The sequence below is a fragment of the Corvus hawaiiensis genome, chromosome 1, assembly GCF_020740725.1.
Source record: "Corvus hawaiiensis isolate bCorHaw1 chromosome 1, bCorHaw1.pri.cur, whole genome shotgun sequence".
In the NCBI taxonomy this organism is placed as follows: domain Eukaryota; kingdom Metazoa; phylum Chordata; class Aves; order Passeriformes; family Corvidae; genus Corvus; species Corvus hawaiiensis.
Window position 1 is genome coordinate 61,949,330 of NC_063213.1, and position 24,422 is coordinate 61,973,751.

The 24,422-nt window shown below is 39.8% G+C and overlaps 1 protein-coding gene across 7 annotated transcripts in view; it reads right to left on the reverse strand.

Annotated features, from left to right (window-relative positions):
• LOC125327872 overlaps positions 1-24,422 on the reverse strand; it is a 294,758-nt gene that overhangs the window by 210,310 nt on the left and 60,026 nt on the right. For all 7 annotated transcript variants that reach the window (XR_007204430.1, XR_007204429.1, XR_007204428.1 and 4 more), the window contains one exon: positions 3,257-3,345. Coding sequence is in view for 1 of the 7 variants with exons in the window: in XM_048307886.1 (XP_048163843.1) it covers positions 3,257-3,345 (89 nt within the window). In the remaining 6 variants the exon portion in view is untranslated. The remainder of the gene's footprint in view (positions 1-3,256; positions 3,346-24,422) is intronic.

The following is a 24,422-nucleotide window of genomic DNA, read 5'->3' on the forward strand; positions in this document are numbered from 1 at the left end:
AGAGTCCTGCCAAAGTTTACAATCTAGTTATATCCTGCTACAGAAAAAAAAATTTACAAAAAACCCAACCTTGCTCTGTTTTTGCAATTTTATACAAATCTCTGGCAAGAAACAATCCACCTCCACATATTCACATGCATCCAGAGGATCTGTGGATAAACCTTATTCTCTTTAGTCTAATCAAATTGTCCAATTCACTTTCTCCATTTCCAAACTCTCTCAAACACATTTTTCTCAGCCACTCCTTCCTGTACAGGAAAACAAAGAAGATTTGCCCTTCTCCCCACCACATCTCCATTTTGAGGCTTAAAACAGCGAGCAAGCAATTCACCCACAGTTCCAGTATTGCTAAGTTTTTCCATTTGAGGTTCCTTCTTTTGGTTCTCCATTAAATATCTGGTCATTTTGTACCACAAGCAAGTTCAGCATCCATCAGCCTCACAAAAGGGATTCAGGGAAAAACCTTCGCCCATTTTCTGGGGACTTGAGGAACAAGGTGCCCAGCAGTTTCCTCTAAGTGAGCAAGCTGGCTTGGCAGTCTTTTACATGTTTTTCCATGAGCCATCAGAATGCTCACAGTGGAGTCATCTTCAAGTGAAATAGCCTTAAATGATATGCTACATCCAATTTGCCCTGTATCTCATAAGGATTTAGCCCCAAATACAGACACAGAAGGGAAAATAAGGGCACTTGGGATAGAAAAAAGTGTACAACATTCATCTGGATATGTAATCATTTATTAAGTCCAAGATCTCCACTGTTTTTAACAAAAAAAAATCAAGAGCAAAAATAAACCAAACTTCTATCCCAGCTGCATAAATTCTGTCTCCCAAATATTCTCTGCCAAGAAAGAGAATCAGTATAACTAAATTATTCTCCTTCAACTGGCTCTAAGATTTTAGCTAAGAGCTGTTTTGGTTTCTGCTTGCTTTTACAGAATTTGAAATGCCTTTACTCTTGAAAGTGTCATACTCTGAATTCTGTAGTTAGCACATTCACAGCGTCAAATTTTTACCTTTTCAGAGAGGCTCAGAGAGGCCTACCTTCAGCCTTTTCCAGTTCAGCAATCCTACCACAGTAGTTAACATCATATATATTGCATAGTGTTTTTCTGAGACTCCATCTAAGCAAGTCAGGTAGATTTTTGCAATATTCACACTTCCTTCCACAGCCTTGACACATCAGGTGCAATATGTACAGTCAGGTTATTCAGTGCAATGATTTTACTGCAAAGGCATCATTGGGCAATTCCTTTTTTTTTCTCTTTTAGTCCACCTGAAGTTTCTGTGAACCCAAAAGAAATGTTTTAAACGTGCAAAAGAAAAACAACAAGAAAAAATACAGTTCAGTTCTGATTAATGGTCCTATATTTTAATGTCTTGCTGGGAGGCTCAACCCATTGAGTGTGGATCCCCAGGATATTTTAAATTTATGGTAGTTTCTTCCACGCAATCTTGAATCCTATCAGGAAAAAAAATGGCAGGATGACTGATCAACAGATGACATAGCATATTCTCTGTTGCTTTCTGTAACTCTAGGAGGTACAGAACATAAACCCCAAATTACTATTAAAATCACAGGAAATAAACTGAAAGAGAAAAGCAAGACAGGTCTGAGCAGCTGCCTCAAACCTACTCATTAGGAAGGCACTACCAGTGGGAGGGCCACAGAAGTCCTGCAGTTTCATTCCATTTCAATGAGATTTTAGTGTAGCTGCTTTTTAAACTCTCTTTAAATCTTCCCAGCCATCATCCTTTCCTACCACTCCACTGAAGCAGAAAAGGCTCAGCTCAACTCCTGAGTCTCCTGGCATGTCAACCCAGTCCCCAGCTTAAATGAAATTAGCAAGTAGGAGGTTCAAAACTAACTTCACGAACTACTTGCTTCCTCCCTCCTGGAATTCAGCTGGGGAATCCAGAACACTACAAAGTGGCAGAGCCTAAAAATCTACCTGGGATCAAAACATAACCTCACAAATTCACAGAAATGGAAAGCATAGCCAAGACTAGTTAGCACAGAAGCCAGCACTGACTCAGATGCCCATGTGTGGAGCATGAGAGATTGATCCGGGAAGCAACCGCATACTCCACTCTCCTTTCTTGGCATCAGCGGTCAGCCACTCCATGGGACAGGAGGCTACTATGCCTTCCCTAAATCTCTAGGCCTAACCTTGATCCACAGATACTGACATTTTGATGTGTCTGACATGTTTATGCTCTAACACCCCACAAGTTGAAGAATAAAGTAAACTCCAGGATCATTCCTTCGTATATTTTATGTCCTTGCCTTAAGACACCTCTTCAACACTGTACCGACACATCTGGCTCCAACCTGAACACAACGCAGTCTTCACTACGTCTATCTTCACAATACTCTTACAAAGGAAGGAAAGAAGAGGGCAATTGGAAGCCCAAAGATCCTCAAGCCCACGTGTGACTTAAGACAGCACTTATATCTAAGCCCAAGCCTTTCACTTTAGCTGAAATGGGCACTCAGCAGTACCCACCTTCATTTTGGAGCACTGGCTGCCTGGCAGCTCTACCCTGCCAGCACAACAAGGTCATCCTCAGGCACACAGGAAGCTCAATGTAGCCCTGGGCATATCAGAGTTGTGCAAAAAAATGTACTCTGGACACACTGTTTTCCCTACCAGAAATGCAAGCATATTGGTATGTAGGCGTATATGGTATGTAGGCACTTAGTTCCCACTGATACGGAAACTGAAGAATTTGTCCATGCTTTCCCAGGAAGCTTGTGGAACAGCAAGCATTAAATCAATACCAACTTTTGCCTGCCTTTGTGCATGAAGGCTTTAACAAGCTTGCGTTAACTTCCAAGGATTATCAACAACTTGACAACTATAACCTGAATTGGCATAGCCTTAAAGAACAAGTTAAGTTACCTAAACCACTCAAGAAATGCTGAAATTATCCTTATATTCAGACCTATAGTCGTAACCGCTAATGTGAAATAAAATTCTTATGGAAATTTATACAGTAGCAAGGGTAAAGGCTGTAATAGCAGCAGCAGCATCTGTTACCAGGGTTACCAAATCTAGAAGGAAAACAAAAAACCAGCTGACACTGATTTACAGAGAAATATATGTAAACATTCATGTAGACAAGAGATTTATATTTTATATTCAGTGAATTTTAGTGGTGTAACATTAAAGACTGCTACTATTGAAGCTGAAGTGAAACAATGTGAGGAAAGTTAATGAATAGCCACACCAAATGGCATACATCTGATTTCTTACCTGAAGTGTGTTCTGTTCATGCATCCATCATCACTGCTGTCCCAGGATAATGCTTCATCAACCACATAGCAAAAAGATCTGGTGAACTCCTAAGTGTTTAAAAAGAAACAGCATGTTACACGATATAAAAGCCACCAAATCCACTGCAAATAGAACAGTAATACTTCAGAATTCAGTGTGACACTGAATTTGCAAGGACTTTTTTTTAGTTCCAATGATACATTTTTTAATTTTTTTTTTTATTTGGACTTTGTCCATGCATTCAAACAAAGTTGTGATACATTCTGCTGTTGCAGAATCAGAACCACAAGTAACACAATTACTAACAAGGCTAATTACAGATGGAGAAATCAACATGATATGTAAAAACAGAAGAATCCAAAGAGCAACAGTCTTCCACAGTCAATTTATTGATTTGGCACCTATGCCCCATCTACGTATTCAACTTGTTGGTATTAATTCACACGAATTCTAGAGAAGTTTTTCAGTTCTCACAGAAAAAGAAATAATATTTCCAAATTATGGTTGCATTTATACAGAAACAATGACTTATGCTAAACATGAAATATGTCTTTCCTTAATATTTTTTCCTTTATTTTCAGACAGAAAGCTCTGTGTTTAAGTGTCCAGGTACAAATAATACTTTAAAATTCTGGACACAGCCATTTTTAGTGCTGCATTTTGACTTTAGAGCCACAACATGGGTATATCAAAAAGCTCGGCAACTTACATCAGTTAAATGGTATCCCTGCAAAGTCTTCTTTTTATAAATCAAATACCAAATTGGAAAAAATGTGCCCTGCTAGTGTTATATGAATCTGCTTGATTAACAGAGTAATGATGCAGTCAGGAAATTAACCTTTCAGGTTTCATGTACTGCAGTTAACTCCCATGTCTGCAAGCATAGCACCATAAACTTCACGGGCAAAACATGCTTTCCAGGGCACAGGAAAAGTCTTTCTTCATAACAGCACACAGATGGGTCTGCTTTTACAAAGGACACCATATTTTATTGTGAACTACATCTACATCACACATTTCTTCCCTGTTGCACATTATAAAACTATTTTCATCAGATCTAAGGTACACAATGCAATCTCCACATAGGTCCCACTCAATTTCCAGCAATCTGTAGCACATGGAAGAACATTCTGGTTTCTGCTGCTTCAGTGAAGTTGCTTCTCATGGACAGTCCAGCTGCCTGCGCCAGTAAGTGAGGCTTAGCGAAGCATCGCTCAGGATACGGCTACAATTGTGTTCGACTGTACTTCATTTATGATGAGATGAAGCTTACAAAATCCACAAGCTCATCTCATACCCATCTCATCATCTACAAAACCTGAAATGTTTTATCTAATATTCGTTTTTCTGTTTTCTGTCTTTTCACATCACCCCAATTTTACATAACTGCCTAAAAGTCTAGAGAACCTCACCCCCAACTACACAGCAGAGGCTTCAGCATATCTCTGTGTAAAGAAATAACTTGAAATACAGCAGGATCAGGTGATATTCTTATTTCATTAGTGACTCCTCTCATATTTGTCCTGTTTACAAATTAAATCAATAAATCAAGTAGATAAATGTAAGTTAGTCTTATCCAGAATGCATCTTATAAACTTGGTGTACATTCAAGCTATTATATACAGGAGGGGGAGACCCTAAACTACAGTTTGTGTAGTTTAAATTCATGTTTAAATCTCATTTGTGTGAACTCAACAATGAGCCAATGAAAGACCTAACATACATAGAGACACCTGACAGTTGTACCACTACCTGCAGTGGCTTTGATCTATAATTTTCACCTTATAACTCTAAGGTCCTGAAAATCCAGCCAAAATATCAGCCAACTGTTCCCATAAAACATGCTGTTAAAACTCGAGTCTCTTCCAACAGAATTCTCTGCAATTTCTGCAAGGAGACCCAAGATCACTGAAGAATGTAGGAAAAACAGAAACATCGCTAAAGCACAAGCTGCTTACATGAACACAGTCATTAAAAAAAATCAAACCAACCCATGATAAAATTAGTTGATAGAAGAGCATGCCTAATTTATTTAACTGCAATTCCTAACTTTAGAGGCTAATTGCCACTTGTGACTAATTAAAGCCACATTAAGTATTAAAGAAGAGACCATCAAAAACACTTGGCTCAAAGAGTGCTGGAGCAAGGGTATAGTGAAGAACAAAAGTTCATGTGGAATTCCATTCAGACTGCGGCTCCTATGCCATCCCTATGGACTGTTGGTAGTTTCTAGAGTTTCAGGAGATGTTCTACAAAATACATTCCTGAGCATGCAAGCAAGAAAACTGGAGAGAAATAAAAAGAGTAGGTCAACAGTCAAAGTTGAGTGTGATTCTCATCTGGTGACAAATGAAAAACATTGCTGAAACAAAGTACAATGTTATCCATACATTTTTCTTTTCTCTGAAAAAAGAAAAATGTATTAGGTGGCCTACTGACGAAAGACAGATTGATGAATATTTTTACAAGTTATATTTCTTTGAAAATACATACTAGGCACATAAAACGTCTCTCAAAGGTGCAGAATCTTTGAGGAAAAATAAGGAACACAAAAGCACAAGACAGAACCCAAAATGCTCTCCAGTTCCTGGTGCTAAGTGTGTACTCAAGCAGAACCTCAGACCATTTTTGGGGACACCTGTTCATGCACCAGCCTTCATGCCTTCGCTTTAACATCAGGAGCTCCCAGCAGGTAACCCACATGGGCACTGTGGCACGTTTTAGACAGGGGTTCATGAGGGTCACCCACCTACCAACCAGGACTTGCTCACCACCCCCAAAGCCCAAATGAAGCACAAGACAAAACTAATATCAAGATTTAAACTTTAAAATTAGACAACTTTCATCTATTTGATTTCTTAATCCAATCAGGGCAGTCACATTAGTCAATTTTAATTACCTGATTTCCTTCCCAAGGAAATGGATACAAGTATTGCTTTGTCTACCCAGACAATAGTGCTGCCTGAGGCTGGAAGTCCTAAAATGCTTGGGAGAGAGTCAAGATCACTGTGATCAAAATCCTTCCGCCCTCTCCTTACATCTCCATCAGAGACAGGAGAGCCCCGAAGGATCAGTTATTTTCCTGAGCAGGGGCTTGGCCCTTTACACCACTTGCTTGAGTGGAAAGCAGCTGTTCCACAGTCATCACCAGCCAACTGAGATATTACTGAGTGAGGAAGCCCCTGCCAGCAGCCCCTCTGCTCTCCCCCATTGCTGGGCAGAGGTGCTGCTTGGAGATGAGACAATGAGGTCTATATATATGCAACTGAAGAGAGTCACTCACCCCAGAAATCCTCCTTTTCTGCCAGGAATCATTAAAAGCAGTTTGTGCTAGCTGTGGAAATCAGTCATGCTCTTCTGGAGCAATGAGATGTATCATCTGGGTATTGCTGGCTGCCAGGCTCAGTTCCAGCATCACTGTCCACATGATGCCCCTTCTTCCTTCACACCAAGCCAAGTTTTGGGGCAGAAGATTGTGTGAAATGCACCAAAAAACATTGTTTCCTTCATAAATACTATTAATGCTTCCTAAAAGAACTAGACTAGGAATTATTTTACAATAAAAAGATCATTTGTAGGCCAGGGACTAAAGCACTACCATGAACTAGGTCAATCCCATCATTTGTTACTGTTCAAAAGTACAGTAACAGTGGGAAGAGAGGGTCAGGGCGGAATAATCATTTGTTAACAATTTTAATAGTAAAGCTTTATTGGTTTTCCCTATGGATTCTCATAGTTATTATAGTGAAATTAAGTGTTTTTCCTCCAAGTGAACTCTTGTTAATCCTTTTATTTAGGTTCAGAGCTACAGTACATGACCCTGCAAGAACATTCATCTGCAGTCACAGCTGGAGCTGCAGACTCACTGGCTTGAAGGAATTAATTTCTTTGCAAGGCGGAAGCAACTGAAAAGCCAAGGGCTTATCTACAGGAAAACCTGAATTTCACCAACTTGTACAAAGAACAGGACAAACCAAAAAATCTGTGATCAGACACCTCATCAATGAGCAGACGTGAAAAAACTCTGGCACATTAGAGGGATACAATTTGGTGGGGGAAGGAACATTCTGATGGTTTGTCACAACACATAACAATCTAGCCTTAAAAAAAAAAAAATCTGAATTTTAAAACCAGATTAAGTTTCATTCCAATGAACTGCCACCAAGAGATCATTCAGACTTTACAGTGCTCAACCCCAGCCACCCAGGCTTTCTATTATCTCATATCATTGACAGTAACTTACTCACTTGCAAGACTTATCTGAAAACAGTTATAACATTACCAAGTGAAAACCCTGTTCTTGCTTCACCTTGCTTGTCAACTTCTCAGTCCATTTTATCCCACGTAAGTAAATAACAATAAAAGTGTGAAGAATGCTGGAAAGTCAGACTGACTGGGCATAATAGAAAATATTGTCACCAAAAAAAATACTACAAAGTAGAACCATGGCCATCAGGTCAGCAAGTGTAGATACTGAAACAGGTCATGAGCAGGCAGAACTTAAAACATGAGTGACAACCTGCACTTGGAACCTAAAATCTGGATTTTCTGCTTTTGACAGTATTCAAGAAAGTACTTCAAAAGCAGTTTTTAATAGTTTAATTTTCTCAATATAAAAAAAAAAAAGGAAAAGAAAATTTGTAAAGCAGTGTTCAGATTCAACACTTCTTACAAGAAGCCTTAGATAAGCATTCATCAGATGCATCACGCTCCTGTTTGACACAGAATGCAGTGAGACCTTATTAACTTGATCGCACATGGGTACAGTCAGCGCCTTTCTAATTATCTGAAAGTTTGACCCATTAAACTGATCAGAAATATTTGTATATCCACAAGCATTCACAGCAATTTATTTCAAGTACATTGCACTGAAATGTTTACTTATGCTTTCTGAAGCTGAGCATCCCTGACACTTTTGAGACCTCAATATCTTGAATTTTTCAAATCATTGCTTTCCTAATCAAGAAATATAGAGACATAAAAGCTCCACTTAATGAAAATAATTTAGAAGCAGATTTTTTTTTTTTAGGAGAATTTAAGCACAGGAAACCCAGAGTACTTTTCATTCTCACCCACATTTTAATTTAAATATTAAACTTGGTTACATTTACAAGAGATTTCCAGCACATTCTATATGAGAAAATATTACAGTCACACTGAAATTCTTACAAGCCTCTGAAACAGCATGAACAGCTCTTTACTAGAATTGTTAAATAAGTAGCAACTGTCAATGAAAATTTTAAAAACCTAAATAAATTTCAATTAATTTTTATTTAGATATAGGATTTTTATCAGTATGGAGTGAAAATATATTTAATTAAATCACACCAGTGATGGAGCATTCTCATTCCACATTTATTTTATCCTACTAGTGCATTTAGCATAGATGCCCTCAACAGTTTGTTCTCAGAGACACTACTTAGATTATTCAGGTCAGACTTCTCTGATTAAAACTATTACATCAGCATAGGGCATCCACTAAGGAATCCACATGCAGGAAAGAGCAAGTCCTGTGCAGCCTTTGGAGGCTTTCCTGCTGCGATCTTCTAGGATGAGGAGGACAAGATTTCAGCAGTAAAGGCCAAAGGGAACACCAAGCCCCTTCACACTAGAGCTGGAGGGTGGGCTGGAGCTGCCAAGGTTACACAGATCCTTCCTCCCACTATACAAAGAGGTTCCCTTCTAAGCACTACTTGCTAAACAGCTTATTCCTTAAGAGATATCTATCAATATAAATTCATATTACACTAACATTGCTACGCATGTTGCAATCATCAGCTGGCAAAGAATGATGCAGTAATGCTATTCTGATGTTTTTTGCTCTTCTAGTGTTTCTTAATACTGCTGATTCCCCCAAAGGAACAAATTCCCTGAGCAGAAGCCATCAGGTTACACAGATTAGAGTGGCCTTTGAAGATGAGCTGTGCCAACAGCATTTAGAAGTTAATAAGGATGTGAGCAATGAAACCAGAGCTTGACACAGAAATATTATGGCTCTCCAGCAGTAACCTGGCTGACCTAGTGGCATCACATTGCCAAACAGTCAGAAAACTCAATCTTTGTTTCTTTAAAAAGGACCAAAAATAATAACCAGCCTTCACGTTAAAAGCTGACTTAATTCACTTACAAAAGTCATCATGAGCTGTAATGGCACCACCTCCCCCCCGTTTTTAATTTTGTTCTTTTCATTATCATTATCCCAGGTGGCTTCCAGGAAGTCCCTTGCAAACTAGTCACTTTTATGAAGATGGCCTATTTTAATCACAGTCCCTTGACAAGAACAGCTAATTATCTAACTTTTCTGTCTGAACTACCAGATGGCTTTAGTTCTGTACTTAACTTGCTTTTAGTTTTCAGTGACTAGTGATCTTTGCACACTGGAAAATGTCAGGGATTACACAGAACAGAAATAATACCAGTACCTCAGACACACACAGGATAGAAATGTATGTATCTACTGCATTCTTCCACTAAAATAATAAAGTTATTTAAGATGGCAAGCATCTGTCACATTTTCTTTTCTTATGGGACTCCCCAAAGGTGTGCCAGTAGGTTTTTGCTGTTATTGCATTGTTTGGTTTTTTGTCTTTAAACAACATTAGCATCCATTTCAACGGAAGCAAGTGGGAGTTCTCACGTTGTTTCCACCAACCCCTTTTGCACTGTCCCAGTTGTCCTCCTCCTGAGACCCCACTTTTGGCTGCACCTACTAGCCTGAGACAGCAGGAAGCATGTCCACACTGCATGCCGTGGCCCAGCACACCTCGGGACTGAGCATCTAAGCCTGGTGTCCCATGGGAATACACAAACACTCAAGTTCAGGGGGATGGGATTGCAAGACTGTCATCACTGACTGCAATTAGCAAGTACAGCTTTCATGTGCTTGCTAAGACATGTACCAAAGCAGGCAGATTTCCACTGGTTCCAAAAGCAGGAGTTTAGGTGGGGTTTGAGAGCATCCCTGTGAATAACATAAAAAAAAAAAGGAGGGAATCTGGCCTGAGTGCATTGGAGCAGTATTTTCCCCTGGTGAGCACTAGGAAAATACAGCTGACTCTGACTAAAGACAGTGGAGATCAACCAAAAACAACGCCAAAGATCAGCCAAGTGAAGGAGTTTTGTGCACAAGACATGGTACTTCAGGAGGGCAAAACCCACTGGATATTAACTATAGCAAATATATCCCTCATGAGTCATGCTCATAAAAATACAGGCAATTTCCTCCTATATTCTTCTCACTATATTTAAAATCTAGAGCTCATTACATACACCTATTCTTCACTGCCAAAAATCTTTTTTCCAAGCTGTAGCAACAATGCAAACATTGATTTGGTTTTTTCTATTGGTTACAATTTGTGTGAATAACTGTAGCCACTCAGTGATATTGCAACATTCACTACAAAATAATTGAAGAAGCCGGACTTGAGAAAATTCCTATGACTCTGACAACACAGAAGAAGCTTTAACTTCTTTTAAAAAAAAAAAAAGAATAGAAATTGAGTCTATTGTCTCAATACAAAAACAAATAAAAAAGCATTGATAGGGAAGAAACACTCAAGTTTCTACAAAGGCACGACAAGTAACAGTAAATAAGATGTAAAACAATTTTTTTTTTTTTTGGTGTCTATATATCTTTAGACAGCTGGTCACTTTTAACCACCTGCTCTAAAAGCTTTAGGATGTATTTCTAGAACAAAGAAAATACCATCACATTCAGAAAGCAAATTTTAGGCATATTAGATCTAAGAACATACATACTTAATTTAATTACACTAATAGCAAATCTGAAGGAAGAATCACTGTTTTTTTAAAATATAGCTTTTGCTATCAGTTACTTCTGTGAATAACTAGAAACAGCAACATTATCATATTATCATAGTTTATACTATAGCAAACACCATCAGACAAGTGTCCCTGGGTACCATCACAGCAACATTAGGGTGCCTAAGCATAAACAACAATCAGAGTTTTCTCAGGTTTACAGCAGTGGCTCTGGGGCAGAACAGCAGAAAAGAAAGGCTGGCTGAACACCTGCCACTCCAGTGACAAAACCGATTTTTGCTGGTTTAATTGTTGTTACAGCTTCCATTTGTAAGGCTGCTCATCTCCGAATTCATCATGGCAAGGACGCTCATTGAATCAGTGGAACACCTTTAGACTGACGAACTTGGAACAGTTCTCAGATTTGGGTCTGGATTCCAAAACTGGTTTGACCTTCTCAATCCTTAGTGGAAATTACGTCAGGTTTCATTTTCTGCCACTAGAGACCAAATCGAGCCAGTTCTTGGAACAAGTACTCCAATAGAAAACCAAAACAGAAGATTCTCCACCCCTTTAATATTTGCTTGAATGTATTCATGAGAGATTTATACATGCAAAGCCTCCCAAACTGAACTATAATTTACATCTGTAGATTCCATAACATTAATCTTGTAACAATCACACTGTAATATCTATTTTTAGCGGTTTTGGAGTCAATTTAAGAGTCAGTGTTGAATGTAAGAGGTCTTGGGAAGCTGACTTGTAATGACAATCTCTAGTTATACTTCACAGAGCCCTAGATCCTCCTGAAATGGAAAACAAGGGTAACTATTGCCAAGAAAACTAGGTTTGCTTGATTTTTCCCACATAGTGCTGTTCAATGCTCAGTTAACCACAGAATCACAGAATCAATGCTACATCCAGTCTTAAACACTTCCAGGGACAGTGATTCAGCCACCTCCCTGGGAAGCCCATTCCAATGCCCAACCACCCTTTTCGTGAAGAAATTCTTCCTAATGTCCAACTTAAACCTTCCCTGGCACAGCTTAAGACTGTGTCTGTCCTCTTGTCCTGTCACTTCTTGCCTGGGAGAAGAGACCAACCCCCACCTGGCTACAACCTCCTTTCAAGCAGTTGAAGAGATCAACAAGGTCCCCCCTGAGCCTCCTTTTCTCCAGGCTGAATACCCCCAGCTCCCTCAGATGCTTCTCACAGGACTTGTGCTCCAGACCCTTCACCAGCCTTACTGCCCTTCTCTGGACACGCTCCAGCATCTCAACATCCTTCCTAAACTGGGGGGGCCCAGAACTGGACACAGCACTCAAGGTGTGGCCTCACCAGTGCCAAGTACAGGGGAAGAATCACTGCTGGCCACACTGTTCCTGCTACAGGCCAGGATGCCATTGGCCTTCTTGGCCGCCTGGGCACTGCTGGCTCATGTTCAGCTGCTGTCAATCAGTACCCAAGGTCCCTTTCTGCCTGGGCACTTCCAGTCACTCTGTCCCCAACCTGTGGTGCTGCAGGGGGTTTTTGTGGCCAAAATGCAGGACCAGCCTGGGCTCTGAGCAGTTTGTAACACTGCAGCATCTGTTGCCACTCCTCAGTTTGGTTAAATAAGTGGGGGAGTGACTTCAAGTTATGATTTTAAATGAACATGTCCTGGATTGTCTAGCTTCTGTCACATAGTCATTTGCCCAAGCAGCAGCAGCATGAGAGAGATCTCATCTGCCTGCCCTGTCCTGGCTGCCCAGGCAGCCTTGGCCAAGTCAGTTTTAGGCTACATCCCATCCTGAGCTCAGCTGCACATCACCTCCTCACCTAGAGGAACCCCTAGCTATGTCCTGCCCTAGTGCTGGGATAAGACCCCTCTCTTTTCCCTACATCTTGGTTCCCACGGACCCAGAGGGAGACCAAAAATAGCTGTAACATCTCTGCAGCAAGCCCTGAATGGCAAACTTAAACACTGCTTGGGTGTTCTGTAACTTCAATTTCCCACTGAAACAAAGAGCTACCTCACCACAAAAGTGATATAAAGTTATCATATATATTAATGAACACAAATAACCCAATCAATAATGCCTATATAGGCAAATATTGACAAAGGGCAACAATTTCACAGAAGCAACTCAAGTACAGAGTCCTCCTGAGTCATTCCTCTGTGGGATTACTGCTCCATGGTGACTTTCTTTCAAAGCCCGGACTATCTCACAGCATCTTCTCATGCATATGCATGTTGCCAGTGTCCATTCTGCAATCTGAATCACTTCCTGTCTGCAGCTTCATTAAGTGGAAGCCTCCTAAAAGAAAAATGAGGGGGTGGAGGGGTGGGAACCTCAGGGGAAAAAATATTTACAGCTAGAAAACACAAGGACAAAACTCTTTTTCTTAACAGAGACTACTGCATATTTAAAGCACAGCAGATAACACCTCTGAGAGCATATATAAACAATTGCATATTAATACAAAGCATTTCCTTCCTTTTTTCATGAAAGGAGTCATTTGAATAAGACAAGAAATAATTTCTTCCTTTTATGTTCATCCATCCTTGGTACATATCTATGCACCATCATTTAAGCATTAAGAGTATACACATGGTATATAAAGACCTGTGTTCCTGCAGACATTCATAATATCATGTAAGAACTCTGATTAACAGCCATATCTTAACATCATCTAATAAAATTACTAACATGGGTGATATACAACAGTATCAGAAGGCCTGCAGATACAGACCAGCTTGGGTAAGTCACATGAGTGAGTTATCTTTAGTACTGGAAGGAACTGATGAGGTAATTCCTTCAGTAACTTATCAAAGAAAAAAAAATATACAGCTTTAAATCCTAACTCACACTTTATCCCACGTAGCAGCAGGAGGGTTTTACTAATTGCAATCTGCAGAACATATGGACTGGAATATATCCCATCATCCGGCACCTCAAAACTACAGGCATTAAGTCACTAAGCTTTAGCACACTGTTTACAATTTGCCTTATGAATATGTCACTGCATTTTACATTACTAAGGCATACATGTAAAGAATAAAAAGAAGCTTTATTGGTTGCAACTAACACAAACATCAAAGACATACAGTGCAAAGAAATCCATGATTACCCTGCCTTTCCATTGAAGCTAAGCAAGGACAGTGGCTTTACAACCCCCTTTTTACACAAAACAGATTCAGAATATTTTTTTCCTGCCTTCACATTTCCTGACTGCATCCTTGTGTAAGGAAGCCTGTGAGCCTTTGAAGCCTCCACCCAAAACAAACATGAATCTTTATAACTTTTGTAATCTGCTTTTTGGCCACCCAGTGAGAATCTAACAGGATCCCTTGTTTGAAGGCCACCACAGAATAATACTAGCAGGAGAAAAGAAAAAGAAGACGAGATCCAAATATAATCATTACATAATATTTTACTAATGAAGTATAAAGCTGCTATAATTTAAACAGCATGTTAAGATCTTTATTAATCAACTTCAAATAAAGGACTATATTCCTCAATTTAGCAGAGTGAAAACAAAACAAGCAGAAAATAATTCTAATGTTTGAACAAGAATTCTAAAAATGACACATCTCTCAGATAAATAGGCAGTATTACTGTAAATTTTGAAACCTCTCCTAAACAGGCATCCCCTGGAGACACATCAACCTGTGACTGACATGGTTCCTTCCAAGAATAATCAAGCTGTGTTACCAAGAGCACACACTATGCAGGACTGTGGTGTTGAAACCCCAGACCAAACACTGAGGAGAAGCCGCCTCAAGTTTCTGGAATCCCAGAAACATGTTTTGGGAAGGCTCTCTCACCGCAACCACCATCCCTGGTGCAAACGGAACAGTATAGCAAGTGTTGGTGCACAGGTGACAATTCAGTGCCAGAGGGATGCTTCCTTCCATCCTGAAATAGGTTATGCCTCCCCACAACTTTAATCTTCACTCTAAAAAAACTATGGATGGAGCTGTACAGCTAAAAAGGTATTAGCTGTCCCATTATCATGATCCAGAACTGTATTTGGCTCCTATTTATTTCACACTGTCATGATATACAACTTCACAGCCCCTTTTTATCTCCCCTCCATTCACATTTCTGAGAGCATTTTAATTTGCAAGGAAGTTTTCATTCTGAAGGATTCTGAAGTTACTTTCATATCATATAGGTTACTTCTAAAGAAAACCCAGATGTAATTCCAGTTTAATGTCTTTTTGCTACCAAGTTATGCACCCCTGGGAAATCCTTCAAACAAAAAACCATAGTCTCGGGATTTTTCTTATCAAAAACAACCTGTAACTTTTAGATATTTCAAACTCTTCCATGTAGTTTGTCTTACATTCATTTATTAGCACTTTCATTTATCATCCCACAGCTGTATTTCAAAATAATTTTTAAAAGAATACTCAGAAGTGCACTGCTATGATATATTGTAATAGTTACTTATTAATTACAATCATTAACTGCAAAGGCAGAGATACTGAAATAACGCTCACGGTGAAGCATTCTCAGAAAAGAAACAGAAGAAGCACTGATCAAGACATATGGACACATATCTGTCTCATATTGGCTGCTTTGTTTTTCCTTCACATTCATATGAAAGTTGCAAAGCACTTTTCTGCCATTACTCTTAAGGAAAAACTGGAAAAAAAAAAAAAAAGGAGTAGAAACACAGATCAATATGTGGAAGCTCTGTGGTCCACCTATAGCATTCCTTCCCAGCTCACAAACTGTCAATATAACACAGGAAAGATTAGGAAAAAATTGCACTGTTTAAGTGCTCTGGAACTTTTCAGAAAATTAAAGGATATGTCCTGAGGAAAAAGCACCCTAGAGATTCAGGCCTTTTAAAAACATTCTCCTTTTCTTACACCTTCTGATTTGACAGCATCTCTTCACAATATGAAATCCTTTGATCTCCACTTATTTGCTGTGGCACCTGCATCCTAGGGCTGGATTTTCTTTGTTTGTGGTTTTAGAAAATCATACTCTAGAAATACACTGAAGTGTCCAAAAGGTCTCCTAAAGTACAGAAAACCAAGGTTCCTGAAGAGAGGAGGAAAAATAGGCTGCTAGACACAGCATTTCTGCAGTGAAACAGAGCCATATGCACACATAATACAGGTCACACCAAAAGTGAGAGTGAGTGGCAATGTGAAATAGCTCCACAGAAATGAACACTGCAGTCAAAGAACACATTTTCCAAATCAGGGCAATGAATATTTGATCCATAGTGACAACTCTGTTATTTTTTAAAGTGTGAGAAGAACTTTATGATATAGTAAATGTATCCCAGCTCACACGTTATCTCATGTAAGAAGGTTCTGGGTATTGAACGAGCCAAAGGCAGGAAATTGCCTAAAGGTGAATGTACTGCAATGCCCTGATGCAAGCAGCCAACAATGGCAGGGCCCAGAGCCCTGGAATCCACTGACACCAGGCAAGAATGCTTCTGCAAAATATATCTGGGACCACTCAAACCTCCAACCCCAAAATACCATCAACAGGAAGTTTGCTGTGAGGTGCATTTAGGTTTGCAAAAAGGCAAATTGATACAATATTTTGTATCTTCAGCTACCTTCACTCAGTGCTACAGATCATCTCACAGGACCTATCTACACGTTTAGCAATTATATTCAAAGAATTGCTAGAAAATAAATAAAAATCTTACCAACATCTTAAGCAGAAACATATCTTGAACTGTATTTCATAATGTTTAGGATTTTTTTTGACAATTAATTAAATTTTTTTTAAGCAGGTCATTGTAACATACAGTAAGTACCACACCCTGTGAGGAGACACAGTACTGGGGAAACACTACTGTCACCTTTTTTCCCCTACAATGTCTGCCACTGCCATTCTGGAAACAGGCATTGCTCTCCCTTTAAGACAGTGCTGCTCACAGCTCTCTACTTAGCACATGGAAAGAGGAAAACTTTCCTAAAGGAAACATCTTGGATACATGTAAACTGCTGAGAATTTAAGAAGGATACAGTACAGAATTACCAGCTTTATTAAAACCTGAAAATACAGAATGGGCACCCAGCAAGAGGAGGATAAACTTGTCAATTTCTCACTGTATTTCCATTTTTTCCAAATTCTACACAAAGAATGAGGGATTCAGTCTGACTCACTTTGCTGCTGCCTCATCTTCCCTCCATCACAAGAACAGTTCAAGTGAAAATAATGCCTTCTCACTCACTACATATTCTCTGTAAAGCAATACATGAGCTGAACAACCCACATCATCACAGTGAAGATACTGAATGGTTATCTTTCAAACTGAATCTTTTTCTGCTAGACTTACACAGTGCTAGATACCAGTTGCACGGAAAATTCTAATATATATACATCTACACACACGTTGTGTACACACACACACACTTCCCATGAATAAGAAAGGCCTTCTGTGAGATTCTGGCTATGCACAAGCATTCCTTCCCTTGCCAGTAACCAGCATGTAAAATAACTCTCCTCCCCTGAAAATTTCTTTTATTGGGATATTTGTTTCGAATTCATCCAAAAAAACTGAATCAACTGACAAATCTGAAATAGCTAAACTGCCATTTACAACTGCAATCTGGCTCTGGTCAAACATTTATTATTTTTATTTGCAGAAGATCAAAATTACTTTCAGAGTAAAGCACTTTTTCAAAGGCCCTTGGTGCGAATTCAAATTATGAAAACTCATCACTGACAACATTAGTATATTCCTTTCTGTGAGATCCAGTTCTGCATTCCCCATAGAAAGTACATTAACCTCTTAAATAAGCAACCTATATAGGCTTGCTTCCAGCTGCTTGTAAGCAGAATAATTCAAACCTGGAGGCTGGAACCAGCTGCTGTCTTTTAAAGAAACATTTGTTTCATCCCAACATCCTTGTCGATAAGATAAAAATAAATATTCTCACAATTCAAAAATCTCCTTTCCTGAGTCACGGAAAAAAGAATTAACCTTTTATTTCCAAGAAAGCACTCATCAATCTTAAGAGAATGGAACAGTAATAAGAAAATTCATAAGACACTAACAAAATTAATATGAACTAAATATGCAGCTCAAAAAAAAAAAAAATAAAATAAAATAAGGGATGTCTTCGGTATTTCCACAAACCACCTTGAAATAGAAATTGGTTTTTGGGTTACTTAATATTGTGATTTTGAAAGGGAAAAAACAAAAAACACCCAAAAATACTCCAACTGTCATACCTGATATTCACAGAATAGTAAACTTTTTCATAAGGTAAGACCATCCATCTTCTGTACCTCCAAGCAAGGATTCCATATACAGAACATTCCGTGTATTTTGACCACCAGAAATGTTAATTTTTACACCAGAAGTCACCTAGCTATCCATCCTACACCACCACACACAAATTAATCCAACACCACCACACACAAATCATCATTTATTTTAAAACATTGTAAGAAAAGAAGTGGCAATGACTCCTCCAGAAAGAGCTACCAGAGACACTTCTCCAGGGTGTTGATGTCCTTGGGAACTCCTCCTCCCACTCACAAACAAGCAGCAGGAATTAGACAGCATTTGCTTACTTGGGGGAGGCATGAGGGTGCTGAGAGCATTGGGAAAGTGGCGGGGGAAGCATTCAAAGTGGTTTTAGCTGCTTTTTGCATGATTTGATCTCTGGCAAGAAGCCTGAGAGCAGCTGCCACAGTGCGTCAGCTCCCTGAAGACCTGAAGTGATCTGTAGGATCATGGTTTGGGAATCTTTAGACCAGGTCACTGGGAAAAGCCATTTAATAATGGAGTTACAAACCCCAGTCAGCGATGGCATACAGCTTTAAGCAAAAACATCCTTTCTAATTACAGCTGTGTTTGCACTCCAGTTAAACACTGACATTTAATAAGTCTCACACAAGAGGGTCCTAAAGAAAAACACTCACTAAATATTTGTTTTAATTTAAATACAGTGTGACTCAGTTTTGGGTAGGTCTCATCACCGCTAACTGGAATTCCCCGCCAAGTCAGGGACCGGTGATGGAAGCGGCAGAGCTCAGCAGAATGCCCCACGGCAGATCCAGCCCAGCGCCTCTCCTTCCCACATGGACTCTCCGTGAGAACAGCTCGGGCTGGGCTGGCTCTGCACTAGCTCATGCTCAAATCCGCATGAAATCATCCCTGAAGAGGCTGCTGGGTACCGGGGGTAGGAATTCCGCCTCTGCCCCAGCCCGCAGGCAGACGCTTCTGCCCTCTCTGTATTCTTCACAGCACAGCAACATGCTGCAAGTATGAAACCTCCTAGATCAATAATGAGAACAGGGCAACGATCTCCCTGGACTGCATCCATTTCACGTGAACTACGAGAACTTGGATTTATTTCAGTAATGGAAAGGAATAAAATGCAAGGAGCAAGAGGAGGTTTTCCACACGGGCGTTCTACATCTCCAAGGAAAGAATGGGGACAAAACCCACGCTGAGACATTTCTGGTGCATGGTGTGGGCCAAATTTCTAAACTTTCAACCTTTTTTGCATTTTCAACTTTGTGCACTTAATAGTATTCCTCTTACTGATTTTACACAGTACTTTTATTGTGCTCTTTTATTATGCTTAGATAAATCTACGCGATTGGCACAGAGCAAACATCCTCACCTCACAGGAGATGTGCACTCAGGTTTGAATGCACACACAGTGAAAAAAAAAACCAGACATTGGGGAAAAGTTGGCAGAGTTTTTGGTCACAGTTTTATTTATAAGCCACTATGTCCCAGATGCAAGCCACATGCATCCTATTTCCAGTGGTGTCAGTGTATCAAGCTTAGCCCTAAAATTACTAGGTTAAAGTAAGTATGGGGTATTTGCTTTCCTAAAAAATGATGCATTTATTTAAGGCATTAATAACTCACACACATGAGAAAGAGGAAGGTACTCACCAAGAAAGCACAAGAACTGTTCCATAGGTCCTATCTCTATCACACTGTTTCTCTCCTCTTTTTGCTCTGACTCTTCAGCCGAGGAATTGCCAAGGGTATTCGTTACTCCTCCGGCAGGCTACCAGCTTTGAATGCAAAAGCCTGATGGAGACTGTTTGGAAGATACCTATAATGCACAAAAAGGCCACAGACCAGGTACAGAGAGGTCCAGGCTAACCTGTAGACTCTTTTAATACTGAGTGACTCCAGGCCTGCTGCAACTAGTAAGGTGAGTGGATACACACAAAAAGAATTTCACCAATGACAACTTCTATATGGAACAAATTCTTTTTCCCTTTCTGACACTACAATATGCTGCTTCTTTTACCTTGTTTGATAAGGGTTGCCCCCCCCAAAAAATGTCTGAGACCTACCCCCTATTACTAAGGAGACTATTTTCATAAACAAGAAAAAAAATGAGATAAATCTATTTTAACCAGTGCTTTAGTGAAAAGGAAAGACTGGATAGAAAAGTTGACCGTCAAAAATTGCTGCATATGTCAATTTATTGAGAAGGATCAAACAGACAAAAGTAAATGCAATGGGGACTTCAGGATCTTAGAATGGTAAATTTTGAGAAACCAAGGAAATTACTGAGGCTGTCCTCAAACACAGAAATACCTCACTTGAAAAAGGCAAATGTTATTCACACTCCCATTCCAAGCAGGAAGGGAAAAAATGGTAAGGAAAGATTGGAAGCTTGCCCGGATGAATAAACACTTCAAACAGGATATTGAGAGGAAGTCCAGACTCCACAAAGAATGAAAAGATTAATTAGGAAGAAGACAATGTCTCAGGGCTATGAAGTGTTGAAACTGTAAAAGAGGACAGAAGCTCAGCCAAAGGGAATTCAGCCCAGGCAACCCAAAATGAGTTTGCCACGCGTATGAGGATGACTTCTAGAATTTCACTGTGGCTGCTGACTGATTCGGGAGTGCTGGGAGCCAGGCACATGGACAGAAAGACTGGGTGGGAGGGATCCCCTCCCCAGCTCCTCCCAGCCCAGAGTAATTTAGATTTACATCTACACAGCCTACCAATTCATCTAAAGCAATTACTCTAGATGCACCTTTTCTCTCATCAGGTGAAGAGAAAGGAAAGTCCAGTTCCACTGGACTGAAGTGTCTCCCACAGAGCTAAGTGAAGCAGACTGAAGTGCTGTAAATGACACAGACAATTCCAGAAGCAGAGAGGAAAGGTGAAAGACAACCACTGCCTGGCCATTTCTGCCACCACACAAATGACACAGGCCGAGGCAGTCAAGCTGAAAGCCTCGACAGGTCACAGGCTCAGCATGGCGACTGCCAGAGTATTTCTGATGCTCACAGTGGGCTCTGGCTACTCCTCCAAGCAAAAGAATCTGCTGCATCTTCTCCCACTCATTTCCTGCCAAGCAGGAGGCCACAGGGCCCAGAGAAAGTTACTCTAGATAGATATTTCCATAAACATAAGTTATAATGTCTCTTCTTCACAGTGCGCTATGAAACAAGGGAAATAAAGATGCACTAGTAGCCCCTTTGGAGCAATAGCTTTCTCTACTTTCTCCTCTATTTTATTATAGTTGCAGTACCCATAATATTTCTCTCCACACTTCGCTCCCTTCATAACCAAAACATAACAGTTTGTTAGACAAAGCAGATTTAGAACCATACTCATTTCATCTTTTATCTATCCCTCCATCCATGTACAAAAACACATTCCATAGAAAACTTTTGCTTTACTGGGCTCTCTAAGTATGTACATATATATACTGGGGGGAAGGCCTGATGGTGATGTGGTTAGGAACAGTTCCTTGTCACTAACCAAATCATTCCTGTAATCCTTACCCAACAACAGATGACACAGAACACAATGCAAATCTGACTGTCTGATGGAAAAAGTTAACATGGAGTATCATTTTTGGCAAAAGAAGAGTACTTTTGCCAGTGCTAGTTTGGTCAGCTCAACAGGCCCCAAAATAAAGAGGTACATTTGCATATTCACTATGCATGTCAACTCAAACTTTTTAAGGATTAAAATGGAAGCTGTACCTGAACTTAAGGATATATGGAAACAGGAGAAATGCAATATCCTAATTGAAAACAAGAATACATCTCATTTCTTTAATGCATTTGAATGCTTTTACGTGAATACAAAACTGACATTAAAGTCCAATGTTGCTGCAGGTGTCAGTCAACTTTCTGTGATTTCTCATTAAATCATATCTCATTTTATTAATTTCTTATTGGACTTGATATTTTCAGATTTTCCTAGAAAAATAACTCTGCAATCAGTCAATCAAAAATATTTTGAAAGACAGTAATTTACAGAGCTTTGTTCCTTTGGGGCCTAGGAGCATGCCGGCCATGACCAAGGTGCATGCATAAAAATTGCTGCAAAGACACAGCCATGCATCAGCTGAACCAATGTAATTGGTGCTCCCAGAAACTCAAAGCCTCAGACACACTCCACTCCCTCCAGGCAGCAGGCTTTGAAACAGGCCATGAAGGTCAATAAATATCTGGTCTCCCCAAGCCTAAGAAAAAAAAAAATAAATTCAAGAATACGACATCCACAAAGCCATACTACCCCAGCTGAAATGGGCTCTCAGACACTGAAACCATTTTGCACTAAGAGCAGCAGAGAAAAGGGAGAACAATTTCAAAATCTACCTTGAATGGCACTCAGAAGTAGACAGTCAAAAAAAAAAGGAAACCACAAAAACATCACACAAATAAAATAAAAACACACATATACTTGTAAATAAACAGCATGTTTTACAATAGCATCAGCTCCTGTGGAAACTGTGGTAAGCAGCCACTGATGGAGCACATTAATGCAATATCAAATGGCAGGAGCCGACAACTGTGTCAGGGCTCGTAAGGAAGCAAAATCAGCTCAGCCTCTTCACTGAGGAAGGACTAGAAAGACATAGTCACAGGCCTTCTGCCTTTGAAGCACTTCACAGGACAGTGCTCCAAGCAGAGCACCTATAGATGGAAAACTTGTGGAGTGGGAGAAGAAAATGCAAAACAATTAGAAGAAACCTGTCATTTCTCTGCCAAATGATTTCCTATGATCCAGCAGGTATCATCTAAACCAAATGAAGTTCAGCTACTTGGTTCTGATAAACTCTAGCCCTGCCAAGGGTGCAAGAAAGATGAAGAAGCTGCAAAAGCAGCTGGTCTTGTGCTAAGAAACACAGAGCCACAAACAGCCTCGGTGCTCTGCTGAGTACCATGGGCAAATTACAAAGATTGTTTTACCAGTTCCGGACCTTGGCACCTCAGCAATTACCTACTTGTCCCTGAGCAGTCAAAATTAAGGTCAGACAAAGTGATGAAGGTAGGAGAGCTTGCAAAAGGATAAGAACAAACATAGACCTGGAATTTTCCATACAGGGTACCAGTTCTGAATCTTTCTTCTAGGCTTGGTGCATGACAGAACATATCTGTCAGCATCTCAAATAACTGTGAAGATGATATTGATTTCAATGTATTTCACTGGAAACCTGAGGGAAGGTTAATGATTTGCTTTTATTGTTGTTTCCTTATAAAATTTTGATCTGAACATCTGGAAGGAGTTATCTGTTTTACTTTCATTTTCTCATCCTCTTGTACCTCCTCTAAAAACCAGTGGTGTACAACTCATCTACAGAAATATTTAACAAAAAATGTAAGTTTCACAAAAAGGAGTCCTGCAAAAATATGAACAGAGGAACTAATACAGAAATTTTTCTTCAGGAGTTTTTCCAGGATTCCTTTGAGAGGAACACAACCCAAGTTTTTCTCCTGTGATGAGCAGCACCCTTCTGTAGACATGTTCTGCTCTCCCCATAATATTACTTCATCAAAACTAAAAAGCAGAAAAAAATGTTACTCCCAAAGTCTGTGTATCAGCTCTGTACTAGTCCATTGGTAGTAGGATTTAGTCATGAAACCTGTATAAAATCCAACAGAGAAGTAGATTAAAAATTTCCTAAGACTCGAGCCTATGCATTTAAATTACTGAACTAGAACTAAGAGAGATGATGATAAAGAGTCACATCTAAATAATCCTCAGATATTTCAGCCACTCTAGCAAATATTTGCTGTTTCTATAAATCTCCTCTCAGCACCTGTCAAGAGTACAGCCAGCAACATGGGGAAATAAATACATTCAGCGGGCACAGATTTCCAATAAATCCAGTGAATTTGGGAGCTCACTAATTCCCCTCTACAAGCAAGAAAAAAAATTTACTAAAAACCTTAATCTCCCATGTGCTGATACAGCACTTCCCAACTCCAAATCACACTGAATTTCCCCCAGCTGTCAGCACTGAGCTCAGCAGGGGCATCAGCAGGGGAGAAAGGGCAGGAGCAGGACTTAGGGAGCACAACATTCACTACGCTGAGACTGGAGGTTAATGCTGAGAGACAAGAAGTCATAGTGGGAGGAGGAAAAGGAAGCAACGCATCAAATCAAAGCCACACATTTAAACTGGCTT